General features: G+C 37.2%; 2 protein-coding genes across 9 annotated transcripts in view; one reads left to right on the forward strand and one right to left on the reverse strand.

Moving 5' to 3' along the window:
* The window catches only part of LOC6502768 (transcription factor SOX-6), a 437,528-nt gene that overhangs the window by 319,817 nt on the left and 93,682 nt on the right, over nucleotides 1–24,029 (reverse strand). For 3 of the 8 annotated variants that reach the window (XM_044717622.1, XM_044717621.1, XM_044717620.1), the window contains exon 1: nucleotides 7,017–7,350. The exons of 1 other annotated variant lie outside the window; for it this stretch is intronic. The gene's annotated coding sequence lies outside the window, so the exon portion shown is untranslated. Of the gene's footprint in view, nucleotides 1–7,016; nucleotides 7,352–24,029 lie in introns of those variants that run through there. 4 more of the 8 variants (XM_014904081.3, XM_044717625.1, XM_044717624.1 and 1 more) reach the window with 2 other exon arrangements.
* On the forward strand, nucleotides 16,204–17,628 carry LOC123257727 (craniofacial development protein 2-like). Its single transcript, XM_044717653.1, has 2 exons — nucleotides 16,204–16,898; nucleotides 16,992–17,628. The coding sequence occupies exons 1-2, from the start codon at nucleotides 16,204–16,206 to the stop codon at nucleotides 17,626–17,628; spliced, it is 1,332 nt and encodes a 443-aa protein (XP_044573588.1).

Raw genomic sequence — 24,029 nt, forward strand, 5'->3', positions numbered from 1 at the left:
AGGCCGACAATTTCCAACTTTTTTTTTCCTCCACGCATAATTTTACCTGCTCCATAATCTTTAGGCTCCCCTGAACCAAAGTCCAGAACAAACATAGGTTCTATCACCCACCGTTTCCGCGGTACACCTAAGAGAAGAAATTGATCAAATTTTACCATATATTGAATTATGTAGGCCGTGTAATGGCTATGACCATCATTGTTTCCAGTACATTTCATGTTTGAAATGTATGTGTACCAACTAAAATTAAAAAATGGTATCTAGCAGTTACCATATCTTTGGAATACTCATCCAAAGTTGAAATCTCAGATTTTCTACGTTAAGTTTTGGTCTTCTATGATTTTTCCCCAAACATTTTTCTATGGAAGATTTTTATTTTCTTATTGAAATCAGTAGATCATACCATGTTTTAATTTTGGATTTAAGGAAAAACTCGAAATAATTTTATTGAATTTAATATAGGTGGTTCAACAATATTTTCTTCAATTAAATTGGAGTTTTTAATCTCATATTTTCAAAAAGTCATGGCTATCTACAACTGTTTCTATATTCAAAACGTATCTATTGCAGGTTCAGCTTGTTTAGTAAAGCTTTACAGAAGTTGTAGATAGCCATGACTTTTTGAAAATATGAGATTAAAAACTCCAATTTAATTGAAGAAAATATTGTTGAACCACCTATATTAAATTCAATAAAATTATTTCGAGTTTTTCCTTAAATCCAAAATTAAAACATGGTATGATCTACTGATTTCAATAAGAAAATAAAAATCTTCCATAGAAAAATGTTTGGGGAAAAATCATAGAAGACCAAAACTTAACGTAGAAAATCTGAGATTTCAACTTTGGATGAGTATTCCAAAGATATGGTAACTGCTAGATACCATTTTTTAATTTTAGTTGGTACACATACATTTCAAACATGAAATGTACTGGAAACAATGATGGTCATAGCCATTACACGGCCTACATAATTCAATATATGGTAAAATTTGATCAATTTCTTCTCTTAGGTGTACCGCGGAAACGGTGGGTGATAGAACCTATGTTTGTTCTGGACTTTGGTTCAGGGGAGCCTAAAGGTTATGGAGCAGGTAAAATTATGCGTGGAGATTTTTTGCTGTTGGCCTGTGTTATTATAAATTTTTTTAAAAGTGTGCAACGCAGTGGAGGAGTCAAATCCAACCCTATAAAGAATATATTCTTGATGAGGATCTCCTTCTAAGTCGATATATGTAAGTATGTCCGTCAATCTGTTTCTACGCAAACTAGTCTCTTAGTTTTAAAGCTATTGAATTGAAACTTGAATAATTTTTTTATGTGTCGAAACGGTCGTGATTGGTCGTCTATATCCTATAGCTGACATATAACTGATTGATTGGAAATGCCATAACTTTGGTGATTTTTTTAAAAAATTTCATAAAGATCGTCCGCTGTCATATAAATGAATGATTTCATTAGGGGCAACCTTATCCAATGTGTCAAATTTCAAATGAATCGGCCGATTCGGCACAAGGTATTTAAAAAAAACCTTTAAAACACTGGTCATGGCGTTTTATACCATAATGGATTACATTGATATACAAACCTTTTCGTGAAATGTGCCCGCCGTTCATGTCTATTGATTGCGGCGGTCATTGTTTATGACCCTTTGCAACATCCAGGCCAAATGCCACTGTTAAGTCACGTGCTGGCATTAAAAATGAATTTGGCTTGCTTCAAAAAGACCAATAAAAGGTTGCTAAAAGAATGGGTTGCCACTTTACAAATTGCAAAATAAAAAAAGAAGCTTGTACATAAAATATAACCACTAGCTTCAAAATTTTATTTGTATAATCAGTATTCATAAGCTGAAAAACTTTTTTCCCGGGTCTATCTATTATATAAGGTGGTTTATGTTGGGTGGTGGCAGGTGCCTATTAACTATAGTAGTGAAAGGACGGGGAGAGTAAAATAAAATAAACAAAGAGTGAAATCGATTGCCCGTTGTATTCCCGAAAATCTTCTTTTATTTTTTTCTTTCTGACAGAAGGTATTATAATTTTTGTCAAAAATGTGCAACGTTATCGAGTCGATATAAGCATTCCACGAGGTGACGACCTGCATGCTATAGCCGAAGAATTAAAAATTTTCATCCGATCTGAATGAGTTATACACCAATCGAAAGGTATTGTTTTAATTAGATCATTTTTGTCAAAACATTTTCCAAAAGTAGTTTGGTTTGGGAGAAATTAGGGTGAAAGTAAAAAAATTTTGAATCACTAAATTGAGACTGGTGGAGACATTTTAGTCCCCAGATAGAATATTTTATTATATTCGCATATTTATTTATTTGCATTCAATTCTATCACAACCGACACAATCCGACATTTCTTTCAGAAGTTATTCAAGAAATTCGAGCTTTTTACAGCTGTTTTCAAATGAAGACAGTTTGTCTGGTTGTCTGTTTGCACTATTTTTTTCTTTCCAATCCTGAAAAAAATTGCAGATGTTTGTTACTATCCTATGAGCAACTTTTGCTCTACAACTTTTTGAAATACCCTAAGCTTACGTTAAAAAATTAAAAAAACTTTGTTAATTAAAAAAATTCATAACTTCATAATCAAGGAAGAACTTAAACGGTTCTTTACACCGTTGAAAATTTTTTTTTGATATTAGGTTGTCAAAAAAGTCTTGTGGTATTTTCGCTAGTTGGCGCTGAAAGCGCGTAGTTCTTGTTTTATTCGTCGCATCAGGTCATACTGTACATTTTTGGAAAGTCGTTCGTTAGTTATAGCGTCGCAATAATGGAGCAAAATAAAGAGAAAATACGGCATATTTTACAGTACTACTACGATAAAGGCAAAAATGCATCTCAAGCCGCCAATAAAATTTGTGCAGTTTATGGACCCGATACAGTTTCCATTTCCAACGCACAACGAGTTTTTCAACGTTTTCGTTCTGGTGTAGAGGTGGTCGAAGATGCGCCACGCTCCGGAATGCCTGTCGTCGAAAATTGCGATAAAATCGCTGAATTGGTCGAAAGAGACCGGCATAGTAGCATCTGTAGTATCGGTCAAAAGCTGGGCATGAGTCAGCAAACCGTTATAAACCATTTGAAGAAGCTTGGAGTCACTAAGAAGCTCGATGTATGGGTGCCACACGAATTGACGCAAAAAAACATCTTTGACCGTATCGACGCATGCGAATCGCTCCTAAATCGCAACAAAATCGACCCAATGTAAAATCCACCGTATAGTCAGGATCTCGTACCAAGTGGTTACCACCTGTTTCTGTCCATGGCGAACGCGCTTGGTAGTCTGAAGTTGGCCACAAGAGAGTCCTGTGAAAATTGGCTCTCCGAGTTTTTCCAATAGGGACCTTATATAATATTAGATGCCTCTATTAGGCCAATAATGGGGATCTCTTTGGGGTGATCAACTAAAACGGATTTCAAATCTTCATGGTTAAAAATGGCCGGGTTTATTATATTTCATTTTGCAAGTGTGACCTTTCTTAATGCACCGTGTGACCGCATTAGCTTTTGTATCTCTGTAATTAGTATTATATTTCTGGCCAAAAGAACGTATACATATGGGGTGTCAACCAGGTTCTTTCTTTTTTGTCTTAATCGTTTTTTGTCTTCGTTAACAGCATCGGTTAATTTGTGGATCTGCTTTTGCGTTTTAGTGTTAATGACTACTTGTCTATTGTTTGATTCAATTTACCGGGACTCGAACATTTTTACCATTTCGAGGTCAGCTGCATCAGAAGTGCCCGCTATCATTTTTAACGCGGTTCCCAAAAAGTCGAGGCTTCTGGCAATCCGGTGGTGCACCTTTAACACGGACAAAATATTTCTAGTATGATCGGTACCAACGTCTAACAATTTTCGCATGTGTGATTGTGGAAATAACGCTGACAGATTGTCAGTTGCAGTTGTTTCGTCTATCATGATTAAGAACTCCGTGAAATTTCTCGAATATATAATTTAATTCTTATGTTCCCACACCAATGCAACTCCGTCGGTTATTTGATGCACCTCGTTATTTCTGTTATGGTGATGTGAAGCACCATAATCATCAAACCGTTATAAACCATTTGAAGAAGCTTGGAGTCACTAAGAAGCTCGATGTATAGGTGCCACACGAATTGACGCAAAAATCGCTTCTAAATCGCAACAAAATCGACCGGTTTTTGAAGAGTATGGTGACTGGCAATGAAAAGTGGGTCACTTACGATAACGTAAGGCGCAAACGGTCGTGGTCGAAAAGCGGTGAACCGGCCCAGACGGTGACCAAGCCTGAATTGACGGCCAGGAAAGTTCTTCTGTGTGTTGGGTGGGATTGGCAGGGAATAATCCACTATGAGCTGCTCTCCTATGGCCAAACGCTCAATCCGGACCAGTACTGCCAACCACTGGAGCGCTTGAAGACAGCACTCATTCAGAAGAGGCCATCTTTGATCAACAGAGGCCGAATTGTCATCTCGTTGGGAACGCGTCATCGAACAAAACCTTATATCTATTTTACTTTCCTTTTGACCAAACGTCTTAATAGTGTACAAAAAAAAATATACTGAAAATAAATTTAAAAAAAATATATATTTTTCAAAATTTGCTTATTTGATCTTATTTATATTGCACGTTGAGATTGCCCTTGAAATGACGCAACTTTTGATATATCGATTATATCTAGCAAAATTCGTTAACTCAAAATATATAAGTGCAGCTTCCAATTTTGTGCAGCCACCTGTAAAACTTGGTACATATGTACAAACATGAATGTGTATATTTGATGGGGAATATTTTTTTTGAACTTGTGCATGTATGTGTGCAATAAACTTGAAAATATGGAATAAATTCTTTCAACTTTTGCTTTATTTGTCTATCGGCCAACTATATCCAATAGGAAACTGCAAGGGTATATCAACTTCGGCTCCGCCCGAAGTTAGCTTTCTTTTCTTGTTTTTTTTTGTTTTTGATATACCCATGCAGTTAGTTAGTTAGTTAGGTAGCAGCTTATATTATTATATATATAACGGATCATATATAGTTAGCCGATCCTTGTGAGAATTTCACCATCGAATCAATTTTCTAATAAAAATGTTTAAAACCACCCCAAGCATCTTTAAAAATAGCAAAGTTTTGCCATTTCCGATCGTTCAGTTATATGGCAGATATAGGATATAGTCGGCCGATCCCGGCCGTTCCGACTTATATACTGCCTGCAAACAAAAAATGGATGTGTGGAAAGATTCAACTCGATATCTTTAAAACTGACGAGTTTCTGACTAAGACTAGTTTGCGTAGAAACAGACAGTCGGACATGCTCATATCGACTCATAAGGTGATCCTGATCAAGAATATATATACTTTATAGGGTTGGAGATGTCTCCTTCACTGCGTTGCACACTTTTGACCAAAATTATAATATCCTCTGCAAGGGTATAAAAAGAAAATGGAACAGAAAACATTTCCTTATGGGAACTCTAAGTTCTTTTTCCTATATATATCACATAAGAAATCCACGGCCTCATGGTTACTGATGTCGAAACGCATGCCATTGAATAATTTAATACATATTTAATTTATTGAATAACCAAAAAGTCACATTTCATGGAACTTTATAGTATTAGAATGAAACTCCTTTGAGACTAATAAGATGTCCCCATATGGCGAGTTAAAGAAAACGGTTAAACATTCCTAATTCCGAATGCATTTAATAATTCAAAAACTATTCAAGTAAACAAAAATATTTATGCTAAATAAAAAAAATCTAACAAAACGAAATATTACTTAGATATACTAAAATCTTAGACTTAGATAGGTAAGCGGATTAACAGAAAAAGAATTAAAGGCGATGTAGATGACATAAAATCACTATAAATAAAATATTTTTATATGTCCATATTGTAGCCACATAAGCTCATTTTTTCTCAAGAGTGTACTGTCCTCACTTTAACATAAACGGGCTGAAATAGAAAGAAAAACAGAAGTGTTGACATACATACATATGTATACTTATACTTTTTTGTATACATAGGGTGAGTTCATATCTGCTACGACAAGCTTAATGGGGTGGGTAAAGTGTTATAATCTGTAAAGACGTTCTGACCTCTAACTGACACCATCGGCTTGGACATATGATTATGAGTTTCCTAATTCACCTAAATTAGAATGGATTTGTTCAAAGCTTAATATAAACTCTAACAATCCCAATACATTAAAAAAAATTTTCTAACTTTTCTAATTTCCGATGTTAAAGATATACGCACTGCTAATACTGCCACATAAAAATTAAGGATCCTTAGTGAAGCTGTGAACTTTTGATAAGATAGGATATTTTCATTATTAAGCTGGATAGCAAAAAGTTGCAACTTGTGTTTATGTGAAAGCGTGGTAGCTTGCGAAGTAAATAAAACCGACACCAAGACGTCGATGTAGATATGTTCACGTACGCACGAAAACATTTTATATGATACTCGGGGATAACAAAGTAAGTAAAAATGGACAGGCATTAATAATACATAAAGCAGACAACTGTTAGACGTCTAAGCGGATGGATATACGAAATGAATGCTATTTTATTCTTTGTAAGCTTTACGTGGTCCTTTCGTCCTTTTGTTAGCGGCTTTTTGGCCAAACAAGTGCACCATCAACAAACAAATAATGTACACAAAGCGCATTCAGCAACAAAACATTCACAAACACAAAAGCAAAGGTCTCTTTGAACTCCGATTTGTATAGGCTTCTTTATACTTGCACAGCATAAGATAAATCGAAAGGTTCTAATGGTCATTCTTTAATGGGCAACATGTCTCATTTTAATATTTAAATGAAAAATTTTAAGCAACATTAGACATTTTTAAGCCATGGAAAAAATCATTTTTTCAAAATTTAAAACTGTATATTTAGAAATATTGTTTAGAGAGTAAGGTGGATTTCAACATATCTTAACCGATATTAGCCAATCTACTTAATGGGAATAATTTATTTAGAACATAAGCATATAATATAAATATAATACATTAGCTTACAATACAATGTACGAGCAATATAATTGCTTGGTGAATCCGAAGAGCTGTCATTCTCGTTTCAAATTTTAAAAATAGGCCTGGTTTTGGATGCTGATATCGAAGAAAATATCTCAGTGGACGCTTGCGCGAGGAGACATCCCTGTCACTAAATTGGAGCTAATAGAGACATTTTCGTACCCAGATAAGAATTTTATTCGCATTTTACTCCTAAAGACGCGTCGATTGGTCCCTCAACCAACCCGATCCTACATTTCGTTTAGAAGATATTTAAGAAAATTTTACAGCTCTTTTCAAATGAATGCGTTTGTCCCTCTGTTTGTCTGGTTGTCTGTTTGCACTATTTCTTGGCAACCCTGAAAATATTGGAGAGGTTTTTTACTATCATATGAACAACTTTTGTTCTACAACTTTATAAAATACCTTAAGTTAGAAATTAAAACTTCATAAACAATGAAGATAAACAGTTTATACACACCGTTAAAAATGTTTTTTATTTATCTATTTTACTTTGTTTGAGACCAAACGTCTTCGTTCGGGCGGAGCCGAAGTTTATATTATCTTTCAGTTGAGTCGCAGTCCGCTAGGTGGCGACACGCATCTTATATTATTAGATATATAGCGGATCGTATATAGTCGGCCGATCCTTATGAAATTTGGCATATCGAATTATTTTGCCAAAAGAGGAATCCATTGAAACTCCCATGCTTCTAACTTGAAAAACAACGAAGTTATAGCATTTCCGATCAATCAGTTATATGACAGCTATAGGATATAGTTGGCCGATCCCAGCCGATCCGACTTATATACTGCCTGCAAAGGAAAGAAGGATGTGTGCAAAGTTTCAACTCGATAGCTCTAAAACTGAGAGACTAGTTTTCGTAGAAACAGACAGACGGACAGACAAATGGACAGACGGACATGCTCATATTGACTCAGGAGGTGATTCTGATCAAGAATATATATACTTTATGGGGTCGGAGATGTCTCCTTCACTGCGTTGCACACTTTTGACCAAAATTATAATACCCTCTGCCGTTCTGACTTATATACTGCCGTTCTGACTTATATACTGCCTGAAAACAAAAGAAGGATGTGTTCAAAGTTTTCGAACTCGATACCTTTAAAACTGTGAGAGGGTTTGGGACACACACAAATGGAAAGTTCCACATATTTGACCAATTGTCTTATGTACAAAATTTTATAAGGATCGGCCGACTGTATTCTATAGCTGTCATAGAACGATCGGAATTGGCTTAAGTTTGGTGTTTTTTATGTTAGAAAGATGGGACTTGGTACAGATTCCATTTTGGGCTACATAATCTTATTTGCCAAATTGGATAAGGATCGGCCCACTTTATCTTATAGCTGCCAAATGGGAGTTATATCTGAACGATCGGAAATGGCACAACCTTGCTATTTTTAAAGATGCTGGGGGCTGTTTCCAACATTTTTATTAGAATCTCGATTTAATGGTGAAACTCCCACAAGGATCGGTCAACTATATACGATCCGATAATAATAATAAGTAAGTAATAATAAGTAGTAATAATATAAGCTGCTACCTTATTGCAAGAGTATATCAACTTCGGCTCCGCCCGAAGTTGGCTTTCCTTTCTTGTTTTGATTATTGCTGATAACATTTTACTGATTGATTACAGTTTAAAAAAAAATTAGCCATGTATATTACTGAAATGTAAGCACTTTTTGATTTATTTTTAAATTTCATGTAACGATTTATTTTAATTTTAGTAGATAGTCCTTGAGACAACGCATCCCTAAAATATACTTTATTAAAAAATAATACTCTTACTCAAGAAATTCTCTGACTTCTGAATCCGACACTGCTTATAGTCCCTTTACAGATTGTGGTGGGCAAAACGAACCCATCTATAAAATTATGTGCGTCCGTCAGAAGCGAAAAAAAAAAGTTTGATTTATACGCTTATATCTGGAATAATGTGAACTGCCGTCACCAATATTCTTATGGTCTTATGAAAAGCTACGCACCACTGCTTATTTTAGAGAGTTTTTCTAGCAACATAACTTAAAACAAGAAAGGAAAGCTAACTTCGGGCGGAGCCGAAGTTGATATACCCTTGCAGTTGAGTCGCAGTCCGCTAGGTGGCGCCACGCATCTTATATTATTAGATATATAGCGGATCGTATACAGTCGGCCGATCCTTATGAAATTTTGTACACAAGATATTTTGGTCAAATATAACATGTGTGGAAAGTCTCAACCCTCCAACTTAAAAAACACCAAAGTTATGGCATTTCCGATCAATCAGTTTTATGGCAGCTATAGGATATAGTCGACCGATCCCGGCCGTTCCGACTTATATACTGCCTGCAAAGGAAAGAAGGGTGTGTGCAAAGTTTCAACTCTTGTGCAAAGATAGCTTTAAAACTGAGAGACTAGTTTGCGTAGAAACAGACAGACGGACAGACGGACATGCTTATATCGACTCAGGAGGTGATCCTGAACAAAAGGCAAAACGCTTCCCCATTCATAAATATATACCCTTGCAAAGGGTATTATATTTTTGATCCTATTCTTGATTAGGATCACCTCCTGAGTCGATTTAGGCATGTCCGTCTGACTGCCTGTTTCTGCGCAAACTAGTCTATAGAAAATCAGTATTGCGCAACAGGGTAGACCCAACTTACATACAGCATTCACCAACATACATAAAAATTACTCTTATGCGGCACGTATCTTTGTTATATTACTTTTCGATTATGGCTTTCTGTCCCTCGGTCCCTTTCTACACTAAGTTTTAAAGCATTCAAACTTTTCACACATCCTTCTTTAATTGGCACGCAGTATATAAGTCGGAACTGTCGAGATTGGACGACTATATCTTATAGTCGCCATATGACTGATTGAACGGATATGGTGTTTTTTAAGATAGAGGAATCGGACTTTTTGTGAATGTGATTTTGAGGTCAGTAAACTGATCTACCGAATTTCACAAGGATCGGATTTTTTCGGAATTTTTCACGTTACTGCACTATACTGACACAAGATTTGGATTTTGAGGACATAATGTCGGAATAAAGATTCCATTTGGGGAAAAATAATCAGATTTTACCAATTTCATAAGGATCGGCCGACTATATCCTATAGCCATAAAACTGAACGATTGGAAATGACACAACCTTGCCATTTTTAAAGATACTTGGCTGTTTCCAACATTCTTATTAGACAATTTTTTTTTTGGTGAAGTTCTCATAACGATCAGCCGAACGATATATTAACTTGTGCTCCGCCCGAAGTTAGCTTTGCTTTCTTTTGGATACCTATATACGTATGCTTAACTTTATGTATAATTTTTTATATCTATATACTATTTTCTATTCACCAAAATTGGAAATCAGATAGATATTTTGGGTTAGCAGCGGGTTCGTCACCCGTAATTTACGACTTCGAGAGGCTTTTTTATATGATTAAAAATAACAGTGTTACAAAAAAAAAAACAAAAGTGAATGAACTTTTGAAGTGACATAGTAGGAATTGTTTATTGGGTCGAGTATATCACAAAACATGTATGTGTGTTATTTTTAACACCCTCAAAATCTTGATTTATGGTTAAAAAACCGTTTTTCGGGACTATTTTGCGCCTAAAAATTCCTGAACGCTTTTTTTTAAACCGATTTCAAAATCGGTGTTTTTCAATAGTTAAATGTTGTAGCTTTTGAAAAAAAATATATCTTTGATTTTGTTAAAAGGACAACATTTTTACACCTGAAACTGAAATTGTCGTCTTTTATTCGTGTTTTCGGATTTTGACGACAGTTTTTCGGTACAACTTAAAAAAATTCTGTCATTTATGCCACATATCAATGTTGTCTCATTAATTCTGAATAAAACGAGACAAATCAAAAAATAATGAAAATTGGTGAAGTTATAACGCTTTTCCCAAAAAAAAGTCAATTCAACCTTGCGAGCGCTCCGGAGTAACATAAGAAAGGAATAAGCTCTATGGAAGGGCGGAATAAAAATTTGAAAATATTGATCTTATTTTTATATTTTTATGATCACTGAGGAGAAAGATGGTGAATTCACATTTCAGCGAAAGCTTTTGGAAAAATTACATATCTTTGAAATAAATATCAGCTAAAAATGTTTTCTTGACCTTTTGCGAGTCATAGGTTTCACGTTTAAGTGATTAGCAGTAGTTAGCTATCATACTAACTTGGTTTTTTCCTGCGAACCGTTTTTTAATCGTTGATATTTCTTGGTGAAATCGTTCACCTTGTTCGACACTGAATTGACCAAGATTGTCCGGGAAAAATTCCAAATGAGAATGCAAAAAATGAATTTTTATGGACATGTGACATCCCATTTCTCCATAAACTTTCAAAAATTCATGGACCACCACAATGTAATTTGAACTTCTCTCGTTTCCAAAAAAGTTTTGGCACAAAGAAATGAAACTCTGCCATGCTCTTTGCTCTACTGGGTTTAATTTTTTTACGAAGTCTTTATCAGTCATAAGCTTACGAATCTGCGGTCCAACGAAAACGCCTGTAATTAATGATAGAAATCTAAAAATAAATTTGGATAATAATTTCTGAAGAATGAGGTGTTGGAAACTTTTTATAAATTCCTTCTTTAATTTTGCTGTCGCTCAATTTGGGGAATACAAGACTCAGGTGTAAAAAAGCTTCGCTGTTTTTATCGAGTCGTTTAACGAATTTTCAGTGCAACGGCGGCAATATGATATCATCAGTCTTCAGTAATGGAATGTTAAGAACATTCTTTTTGCCTATTTGAAGCATTCTCGGTGGCCAGTTGTTACACTTGTAATGATTTTTGGCACGTCTGTCCCATTCACAACAAGGATATTTGTGTCATTAGCTTTGAAAATTCGATCGAACGCGGATAGGTCTCTATCTCGTGCAAACGTTACTTTGAAGTCATTGTCTACTATATTCCATTGCTTCAATCTGGATTCCAGAATCTCAGTTTGTCTTATAGACAGATTCATATCCCGCGCAAGATCACAAAAATTCTGATTCGACACGAAATTACGTTCCGTGTCTATGGCTCGGGTTGGAATGTACGGTTCGTCATTTACCTCATTGGAAGATTTATCGTACGGTTCAGGAAATTTTGTTGGATTTTCGTCGTCAGTTGGCTGATCTTGTTATACCCTTGCAGAGGGTATTATAATTTTGGTCAAAAGTGTGCAACGCAGTGAAGGAGACATCTCCGACCCCATAAAGTATATATATTCTTGATCAGGATCACCTCCTGAGTCGATATGAGCATGTCCGTCTGTCCGTCTGTCTGTCTGTCGGTTTCTACGCAAACTAGTCTCTCAGTTTTAGAGCTATCGAGTTGAAACTTTGCACACACCCTTCTTTCCTTTGCAGGTAGTATATAAGTCGGAACGGCCGGGATCGGTCGACTATATCCTATAGCTGCCATATAACTGATTGATCGGAAATGCCATAACTTTGGTGTTTTTTAAGTTAGAGGGTTGGGACTTTCCACACATGTTATGTTTGACCAAAATATCGTATGTACAAAATTACATAAGGATCGGCCGACTATATCCTATAGCTGTCATAGAACGATCAAAATTGGCATAACTTTGGTGTTTTTTATGTTAGAAAGATGGGATTTGGTACAGATTCTATTTTGGGAAAAACAATCTGATCTGCCAAATTTCATAAGGATCGGCCGACTATATACGATCTACTATATATCTAATAATATAAGATGCGTGGCGCCACCTAGCGGACTGCGACTGAACTGCAAGGGTATATCAACTTCGGCTCCGCCCGAAGTTAGCTTTCCTTTCTTGTTTTCCTATTTGAATTGGTTTCGATACAGTCAACGAATTGGCATATTCAATAAGGTGGCGTGTCTTATAGTGGCGACCAGTGATTTTTGTTTGGCAGAAGTAGCAATCCTCCAGCTTTTGATACATTTGATAATACCAAGCCATAGGACTCACGAACGGCATACGCTGGTCATCACATTTATCGGATTTCAAATGTTTCAATGTTGTACAGCACATCAAACATATATATTCGGGTTCATACCAAGCACTTTTCACGTATGAGCAATTGAAAAAGAGGTTGAAAATTTTAACTACAGCTTTATTTGTTCTTAACTCGAACCTATGTTGCTTATCAACAAATAAACCGCAAGCGTAACAAAAGTAGTTGCGCTTATCACACATTTTGCTTTTTTTTCAAGACACAATTCTTCACGTAAACTTTTATTTTATTCTGACTGACCTTTTAAAGCGACATAGTAGGTCGCTTTAATTGGTAGTCATTGGTTATCGCCCTTCCATTGAGCTTATTCCTTTCTTATACACACTGTTACTCCGAAGCTCTCGCACGGTTGAATTGACTTTTTTTGGGAATAGCGTTATAGCTTCACCAATTTTCATAATTATACCCTTGCAGAGGGTATTATAATTTTGGTCAAAAGTGTGCAACGCAGTGAAGGAGACATCTCCGACCCTATAAAGTATATATATCCTTGTTCAGGATCACCTCCTGAGTCGATATAAGCATGTCCGTCTGTCCGTCTGTCTGTTTCTACGCAAACTAGTCTCTCAGTTTTAGGGCTATCGAGTTGAAACTTTGCACACACCCTTCTTTCCTTTGCAGGCAGTATATAAGTCGGAACGGCCGGGATCGGTCGACTATATTCTATAGCTGCCATATAACTGATTGATCGGAAATGCCATAACTTTGGTGTTTTTTAAGTTAGAAAGATGGAATTCGGTACAGATTTTATTTTGGAAAAAAAAATCTGGTTTGTCGAATTTCATAAGGGTCGGCTGACTATATCCTATAGCTGCCATATAACTGATTGATCGGAAATGCCATAACTTCGTTGTTTTTCAAGTTAGAAGGATGGGAGTTTCAATGGATTCCTCTTTTGGCAAAATAATTCGATTTGCCAAATTTCATAAGGATCGGCCAACTATATACGATCCGCTATATATCTAATTATATAAGATGCGTGGCGCCACCTAGCGGACTGCAACTCAACTGCAAGGGTATATAAACTTCGGCTCCGCCCGAAGTTAGCTTTTCTTTCTTTTGGATACCTATATACGTATGCTTAACTTTATGTATAATTTTTTATATCTATATACTATTTTCTATTCACGAAAATTGGAAATCAGATAGATATTTTGGGTTAGCAGCGGGTTCGTCACCCGTAATTTGCGACTTCGAGAGGCTTTTTTATATGATTAAAAATAACAGTGTTACAAAAAAAAAAACAAAAGTGAATGAACTTTTGAAGTGACATAGTAGGAATTGTTTATTGGGTCGAGTATATCACAAAACATGTATGTGTGTTATTTTTAACACCCTCAAAATCTTGATTTATGGTTAAAAAACCGTTTTTCGGGACTATTTTGCGCCTAAAAATTCCTGAACGCTTTTTTTTAAACCGATTTCAAAATCGGTGTTTTTCAATAGTTAAATGTTGTAGCTTTTGAAAAAAAATATATCTTTGATTTTGTTAAAAGGACAACATTTTTACACCTGAAACTGAAATTGTCGTCTTTTATTCGTGTTTTCGGATTTTGACGACAGTTTTTCGGTACCACTTAAAAAAATTCTGTCATTTATGCCACATATCAATGTTGTCAAAAAATAATGAAAATTGGTGAAGTTATAACGCTTTTCCCAAAAAAAAGTCAATTCAACCTTGCGAGCGCTCCGGAGTAACATAAGAAAGGAATAAGCTCTATGGAAGGGCGATTAAAAATTTGAAAATATTGATCTTATTTTTATATTTTTATGATCACTGAGGAGAAAGATGGTAAATTCACATTTCAGCGAAAGCTTTTGGAAAAATTACATATCTTTGAAATAAATATCAGCTAAAAATGTTTTCTTGACCTTTTGCGAGTCATAGGTTTCACGTTTAAGTGATTAGCAGTAGTTAGCTATCATACTAACTTGGTTTTTTCCTGCGAACCGTTTTTTAATCGTTGATATTTCTTGGTGAAATCGTTCACCTTGTTCGACACTGAATTGACCAAGATTGTCCGGGAAAAATTCCAAATGAGAATGCAAAAAATGAATTTTTATGGACATGTGACATCCCATTTCTCCATAAACTTTCAAAAATTCATGGACCACCACAATGTAATTTGAACTTCTCTCGTTTCCAAAAAAGTTTTGGCACAAAAAAATGAAACTCTGCCATGCTCTTTGCTCTACTGGGTTTAATTTTTTTACGAAGTCTTTATCAGTCATAAGCTTACGAATCTGCGGTCCAACGAAAACGCCTGTAATTAATGATAGAAATCTAAAAATAAATTTGGATAATAATTTCTGAAGAATGAGGTGTTGGAAAATTTTTATAAATTCCTCCTTTAATTTTGCTGTCGCTCAATTTGGGGAATACAAGACTCAGGTGTAAAAAAGCTTCGCTGTTTTTATCGAGTCGTTTAACGAATTTTCAGTGCAACGGCGGCAATATGATATCATCAGTCTTCAGTAATGGAATGTTAAGAACATTCTTTTTGCCTATTTGAAGCATTCTCGGTGGCCAGTTGTTACACTTGTAATGATTTTTGGCACGTCTGTCCCATTCACAACAAGGATATTTGTTTTTCCTTTTTTGTCAACAAGCTTTGAAAATTCGATCGAACGCGGATAGGTCTCTATCTCGTGCAAACGTTACTTTGAAGTCACTGTCTACTATATTCCATTGCTTCAATCTGGATTCCAGAATCTCAGTTTGAATAGACAGATTCATATCCCGCGCAAGATCACAAAAATTCTGATTCGACACGAAATTACGTTCCGTGTCTATGGCTCGGGTTGGAATGTACGGTTCGTCATTTACCTCATTGGAAGATTTATCGTACGGTTCAGGAAATTTTGTTGGATTTTCGTCGTCCAACATTGTAGCCTAGTGGGTAGTGTAACTGCTCGCTAAGCGTGGGGTCGTGGGTTCGAGCCCCACTCATGGAAGCTTTTCATGACCTGCTTATCTTTCGGCATAATATGTTTAATGGAATTTTTCTGGTCCCATTACACATACCATGTTGGAAAGACGGCATTCCCGGACGTCGTCAGATGGCAGCCCCATCTCTGGGATAGGTCGCACCCGGCTAATCACCGGATCGACTGAAAATAAATGATTACAGAAACAAATACAAGGAATGAAGAAAATAACCACCCCCCCAACCCGATGACGACCATTCGCATTATGAAACGGACACGAATTGGACAATGGAACGTGAGGACTTTAATGGAACCAACCAGACTGGCGCAGTTTGAAGGAGAAATGGAGAAAATGCAGATCGCAATTGCAGGCATCAGTGAAATGAGATGGAGAGGGAATGGGACAACAACAACATCAACTGGCAACCTAGTGATGCACAGCGGGAGCAATGATGGTGGCAGGAATGGAGTAGGAATTTACGTGTCCAAACAGTTCAAGCAGACACTAATCTCCTGGAGCCCAATATCCGACAGAATCATCAGTGCCAGATTCCGATGCAATGCTAGGCACATCACCATCGTACAGTGCTATGCCCCAACAGAAGACGCCAGCGATGACATCAAAGATGACTTCTACAACGCCCTCACATCTTCACTCACCAGGATTGGAAGAGGAGACGTCAAAATACTCATGGGAGACTTTAACGCAAAAATTGGCCCCAACAACAATGGACTAGAAACAATAATGGGAAAACATGGTGTTGGCTCACGCAGCAACAACGGTGATAGACTTATCGACTTGTGCCAAACATTCCAACTGGTCATTGGTGGCACTGTATTTCCACACAAGGAAGTCCATAAATACACATGGACATCTCCAAATGGGCATACACGCAACCAAATTGACCACATCTGCATAAGTAAGAAATTGACCACATCTGAGTAAGTACGAAACCACAACACTGGCACCAGGAACACAAGAAGACCGCCTCCTCTTAACCTACATCGACTTGGCGACTCCACTCTATCTACCAGAATGGCAACAACGCTACGTGAGCAACTAGGGCCGCAGCAGGAGGAGCACTCATGGGAGTTGACATGCAGAATACTGAGAAGCACAGCGGAGGAGGTGCTTGGCACCCGACAACGCAGACAAGTGGAGTGGATATCGACACACACATGGGACCTTATCAACAGACGGAACAGCCTCAAATCTAGAGCGGATCACGACTGCAGAGTTCGAGGTGAATACAACGAGCTATGCAAGTTGGTGAAAAAATCTGCTAGAAATGATAAGAGGAAATTACTGGACAGGCTTGCTGAAAACGCAGAAAGCGCAGCAAACGCAAACAATATGCGTGCACTGTACCAGATAATTGGACAACTATCCGGAAAATGTCAAAGGCAAACCCATCCAGTGCGAGATTCAACCGGAAAACTCCTTACAGAAGAGGAGGCACAAATCCAAAGATGGCGACAACACTTCATGGAGATCAGCTGCACAGAACAACCAAGCAGCATACAAGAAGACTCCTTAAGTGGCATGTCAAGCAATAACATCAGGATATCACCCACCGCACCATCAGTTAGAGAAATCAAGGAAGCAATCAGGAAACTTAAAACAACAAGGCGGCTGGAGATGACGGCATATCGGCCGAGCTTCTCCAGATAGACTCGCAACTAATGGCCGAAACATTGCATCCACATTTCACCAACATATGGGAAAGTGAGCGAATCCCAGCATCCTGGAAAAAAGGAATCATCGTCAAGCTACCGAAGAAAGGAGACCTCAGCGACTGCAACAATTGGCGAGGAATTACCCTGTTGAACACAAGCTACAAAATACTTGCCACCCTATTAAACGAACGTCTTCAGGAAAAAATCGAGACAACACTGCGAGATGAGCAAGGAGGATTCAGACCACACAGGAGTTGCGTAGATCAGGCAAACACACTACGCGCAATTACCGAACAAGCTGTGGAATGGCGATCACCCTTGTATCTCCTGTTCATCGACTTCCAAAAGGCATTCGATTCAATAGACAGAGCAGCGATATGGCGAGCACTTGCAAGGAAGGGAGTGCCAGTGAAGATCATCAGCATAATAAAAGCTACAACACTGCGAGATGAGCAAGGAGGATTCAGACCACATAGGAGTTGCGTAGATCAGGCAAACACACTAAATATAATAAAAGCTATGTACGATGATGCGGATCTGGCCGTACTGCACAACGGAAAAATAAGTGCACCCTTTCAGACAAACACTGGAGTAAAGCAAGGATGCCCCCTATCACCACTTCTGTTCAATTTGGTAATTGACGAAACTATGAGAGAAGTATGCAGACCCAGGCGCGGAATCACATGGAGCTTCACCCGACAGCTTGAAGATCTGGACTACGCGGATGACATCTGCCTTCTCGCTCATAAATTCGAAGATATCCAAGCTAAAGCAAATGACCTCGAGACCCGAGCCAACTCAGTCGGACTAACAATCAACGCATCAAAAACAAAGGCGATGCGCATCAATAATTCCAGCCAAAGCAACATAACCATTGGAGGAAAAACTATCGATTTCGTCGACAGTTTTAACTACCTGGGATGTGTCATAGCAGCCAATGGTGGAGTGGAAAGAGATGTAGACAGTCGACTGAGCAAAGCAAGATCTGCATTTGGAAGACTACACCGAGTATGGAGAAACCAGCAAATAAATAGAAAAAAAAAGCTACGCATCTTCAATTCGTGTGTTAAATCCATACTACTGTACGGATCGGAGACGTGGCTGACCACACAAAGAATGCTGATGAAAATACAATCATTCATCAATAAGTGCCTAAGAATAATATGTGGTATATTCTGGCCTACCAGAATATCCAATGAAGACTTGTGGCACTGCACAGGTGAGGTCCCAATCCACCAACAGTTAAAGAAAAGAAAATGGAAGTGGATTGGCCACGCACTCAGAAAGGAACCAGGAAGTATCGTCAGGATGGCGCTAGAATGGAACCCACAGGGAAGTAGAAGAGTGGGACGCCCCAAGATGACCTGGCGCCGTACAGCACTCCGCGAACTGTCCTTAGGAAGAATTACATGGGACACAGCAAAGCAAACAGCACCAAATAGAGTCCGGTGGAAAGCCCTTGTAGAAGCCCTAAGCTCCCAGGAGGAGTAAATAAGGAAAAAAAAAAAAAAAAAAAAAAAAAAAAAAGCACTTTTCACGTATGAGCAATTGAAAAAGAGGTTGAAAATTTTAACTACAGCTTTATTTGTTCTTAACTCGAACCTATGTTGCTTATCAACAAATAAACCGCAAGCGTAACAAAAGTAGTTGCGCTTATCACACATTTTGTTTTTTTTTCAAGACACAATTCTTCACGTAAACTTTTATTTTATTCGGACTGACCTTTTAAAGCGACATAGTAGGTCGCTTTAACTGGTAGTCATTGGTTATCGCCCTTCCATTGAGCTTATTCCTTTCTTATACACACTGTTACTCCGAAGCTCTCGCACGGTCGAATTGACTTTTTTTGGGAATAGCGTTATAGCTTCACCAATTTTCATAATTATACCCTTGCAGAGGGTATTATAATTTTGGTCAAAAGTGTGCAACGCAGTGAAGGAGACATCTCCGACCCTATAAAGTATATATATCCTTGTTCAGGATCACCTCCTGAGTCGATATAAGCATGTCCGTCTGTCCGTCTGTCTGTTTCTACGCAAACTAGTCTCTCAGTTTTAGGGCTATCGAGTTGAAACTTTGCACACACCCTTCTTTCCTTTGCAGGCAGTATATAAGTCGGAACGGCCGGGATCGGTCGACTATATTCTATAGCTGCAATATAACTGATTGATCGGAAATGCCATAACTTCGTTGTTTTTCAAGTTAGAAGGATGGGAGTTTCAATGGATTCCTCTTTTGGCAAATTCGATTTGCCAAATTTCATAAGGATCGGCCAACTATATACGATCCGCTATATATCTAATTATATAAGATGCGTGGCGCCACCTAGCGGACTGCGACTCAACTGCAAGGGTATATAAACTTCGGCTCCGCCCGAAGTTAGCTTTCCTTTCTTGTTTTTTGATGAAATTTGTCTCGTTTTATTCAGAATTAATGAGACAACATTGATATGTGTCAAAATCCGACAACACGAATAAAAGACGAAAATTTCAGTTTCAGATGTAAAAATGTTGTCCTTTTTGTTTAATAGAATCGAAGATATATTTTTTTTTCAAAAGATACATCATTTAACTATTGAGAAACACCGATTTTGAAATCGATTTAAAAAAACGCGTTCAGGAATTTTTAAGCGCAAAAAAGTCCCGTAAAACGGTTTTTTTACCATAGATCAAGATTTTGAGGGTGTTACAAATATTTCATACATGGTTTTGTGATATACTTGACTCTTAGATATAAAGGTATATTGTATTCTTTTCAATGTATAAAGCAGACAGAAGGAATCATCTCGTTATACTCGTCTCAGATACTTTATGAGATAGAGCTATCAGATTTGGTACATAGACTTCCATGATACCTACACAGATCAAGCTTGTGTTGAAATACGCTTCCTTTTGCTCTCAAAAATAAAATCTTGAAGTAGAGCTTTTTTGCTCAATCGGTTTTTTGTTGAAAAAGGATTACATATCACGGAAGAAGAAAAATAGTTTAAATATGATTTTATGATGTTGCTATTGATGCTATTTATTTCATTGGCGACTAACAATTTAGAATCTTTAATCAATAACTTTACTATTGACAGTTATATTTTTCCGTTGCTTCAAATAAATGTATTACTGGGCTAGGAGGAGGTTCCGTTGTAGCTGAAACGATGGCTCGGTTCCGAGGAAAATTGATCGGATGTATAATGAGTTTGCTTCGGCAGGTCGCATTAAACCTTGATATCCCATCTAATACTGCCAGGATTATGGATATTATCGATTCGAAAATACCATGGTCCCCAATGATAGTTCGAAGAATTTTTGATTGCGCCCAATTTTTGTCCACGTGGCTTCTACTTGATTTTCCCCACAGCAGAGAGTCGTATGCCCATATTAGCTTAAGGATGGTGATACAGAGAAGGACCTTATAGTCTAACCGCAGGGGTGATCGTGAACTCATGATCCAGTGGAGACTGCGTACTTTATACATTAAAGTTGGAGTTTGGACAGCTAACTTGATAAAGAAGTGCTAAATAAGTTATTTCGCTAACTTGCAGGATCTGAGCGTTGTTCAAGGCTATCGGATGGCATGATTGTTTGTTCAGAGTGCACTTTTTAATTTTAATACGTCAGTTAGATAGGCACCTCTCAAATAACACTAAGTGATGTAATTAATCAAATCGGACTTTTAAAACAGCTAAGGATGGCAAAATCGTCGTCGAACTTGAATGTAGTTAGACACTCATTATTGGGGATGTCAGGTGTATTTTGGCACTAGCCCGGAATGGTGACCGGTTTTGCCCACATTTGCAACACAAAATTTTGTAAACAAGCCAAACCTAGAATAAAGGAGGCATTTTTATAAAAGAAGCCATTGGTGTTATTTCGTTGGCAATCACGTCGTATATATGTATAAATTCGGTGCAACGATCCACAACTTCTGTGAGCTAGCCGCTGCAATTGTTACAAGCATAAACAAGAAAAAAAGTTCTTTACACCATAAGGAATAAACAATAGGGGTATATACGCATTGGATTCCAGATCAAAGCAACATAACATGGAACAACCGTATCGATTGACACAGAATACGCTATCGAAAACAGCATCAATCTACCACTACCAACAATCATCAGAAGATATTGGCATGCCCATTATAGAATGCGACAACAAGGAAAAGAAATTTATGCTAACGGGCTCAAGTATTAACAAGAGAGGAAAGCTAACTTCGGGCGGAGCCGAAGTTGATACACCCAGCTTATATTATTATATATTATTATATTAATATCGGATCGTATATAGTTGGCCGATCCCTATGAAAATTCCACCATCGAGTTAATTTTCTAATGAAAATATTGGAACCAGCCCCAAGCATCTTTAAAAATACTAAGGTTGTGCCGTTTCCCATGGTACAGTTACATGGCAGCTACAAGATATAGTCAACTGATCCTTATGAAATTTGGCAAATCAGATTACTTTGCCTAGAATGGATCTGCACTAAGTCCCATCTTTCTACCTTAAAAAACACCAATCGTTCTATGACAGCTATAGGATATAGTCGTCCGATCCTTTTGTAGATAAGATATTTTGCCCAAACTTGATAGCTTTAAAACTGGTCTGAAAATGAAAAATATGGTCTGCAAAATTGAAAAATATTTGGGGGTGCCTTTTTTGCTCGAGTAGGCTTCCAGCACTCGTTTTTTTCCCCGTGTTTTTTTGTGGGCTCTCCCAAAAATTCCTTCTTGCACTTCACTATATCTGGTATCCGATCTAAGTTGCCATTATTTTCTGCATAAGATGAATCTATAGTGCAGGGAGTTGATTCAGCAAAATCGGTTGGTGTATTACTGAAATTTAATTGATTTAATAATGCTGATAGCTTTTCGTTGATTCTCTCAATATGTTCTTCTAACTGAGTTCCCTCCATATTTCTGTTAGCTAAAAACTCCTGTTGTCTGTTTTCTGTTCTCTGAACCTGTCTATTACCTGTAGATGTTTGAGGCTGTGAAACCGTTTCTAAAATTGGTGGTCTGTTTAAATTGTTATTATTAGCCATTAAGAAATTATGAATATAGGGCTTTGTTTATTATTAACTATTTGGGAAAAATATTGAGTGTAATTATTAGGTTATACATAATCAGTAATGGAAGAGTAACCACTGATTATGTGTATAGTGTTTAAGATGATTAAAAGTGCTTAAGAAGTAACCACTGATTATGTGTATAGTGTTTAAGAAGATTAAAAGATGGATTCGCTTTTACTTGAAACAATTATTATTTTCTTTTTACTTAATTTATACTTTCGATTTTAAAAAGAGCGAACACTAGTTGCTGTAAGAAAAATCTGCAAAGCGCTTGTTTGGCGTTTTTGAGATATCAAATTTCACTGCAACACTGCAAATTCCTCATGCGTTTACTTATTCGTTTTATTCTATTTATCAATTCTTGCTTGTTATTTTCTACGTAATTTTGTTGTTCTTAGTTTATTTTATACCCTTACAGAGGGTATTATAATTTTGGTCAAAAGTGTGAAACGCAGTGAAGGAGACATCTCCGACCCTATAAAGTATAAACAGGGTGCTCCATCTTTAATGTCGGTATGTAAACATGGAATAACTTTGGGAAAAAACAACTGATTTCTATAAATAATGTATACGATTTATATAAGTAATGCGTTTTCCATTACCTTTCCTAGCATCTCGGGTGTTATAGCGTCGATTTCAGCACGAATGTTTGCCTTGAGCTCGTCAATAGTTTGAGGGTGGTTGGCGTAAACCTTGCTTTTCAGATAACCCCACAAAAAGAAGTCCGGGGGGGTTAAATCAGTTGATCTGGGTGGCCAATCAATGTCGCCTCTTTTTGACACCTGACGTCCCGGGAATTTTCGTTGCAGAAATGCAATTGTGGCGCTTGCAGTCTGGCATGGTGCACCGTCTTGTTGAAACCAGTAACCATCTAGACCTTTCTCACGAATTTGCGGGCAGACATAATGAGCCAACATCCACCGATAATGACAAGGTAATGAAAAACGCAGAAAAAAGGAGTCATTTCGTAATTGCTAATAAAGGTGGCCACTTAATTGATATTGTTTTCAAAAACTAGCCCAAAAAAACTAAATAAAAATACATTACTTATAGAAATCGGTTGTTTTTTCTCAAAGTTATTCCATGTTTACATACCAACATAAAAGATGGAGCACCCTGTATATTCTTGATCAAGATCACCTCCTGAGTCGATATAAGCATGTTCGTCTGTCTGTCGGTTTCTACGCAAACTAGTCTCTCAGTTTTAAAGCTATCGAGTTGAAACTTTGCACACATTCTTCTTTTTCTTGCAGGTAGTACCTAAGTCGGAACGGCCGGGATCGGTCGACTATATCCTATAGCCGCCATAAAACTGATTGATCGGAAATGCCATAACTT

Source organism: Drosophila ananassae, assembly GCF_017639315.1.
Source record: "Drosophila ananassae strain 14024-0371.13 chromosome 4 unlocalized genomic scaffold, ASM1763931v2 tig00000054, whole genome shotgun sequence".
In the NCBI taxonomy this organism is placed as follows: domain Eukaryota; kingdom Metazoa; phylum Arthropoda; class Insecta; order Diptera; family Drosophilidae; genus Drosophila; species Drosophila ananassae.

What these genes read in the sequence shown, in the direction of transcription:
- LOC123257727 (XM_044717653.1), top strand. Translation starts at nt 16,204, where the DNA reads ATGACGACCATTCGCATTATGAAACGGACACGAATTGGACAATGGAAC. An exon ending in AAGAAATTGACCACATCTGA is followed by an intron (nt 16,899 to 16,991) that starts GTAAGTACGAAA and finishes TCTATCTACCAG; the next exon opens with AATGGCAACAACGCTACGTG.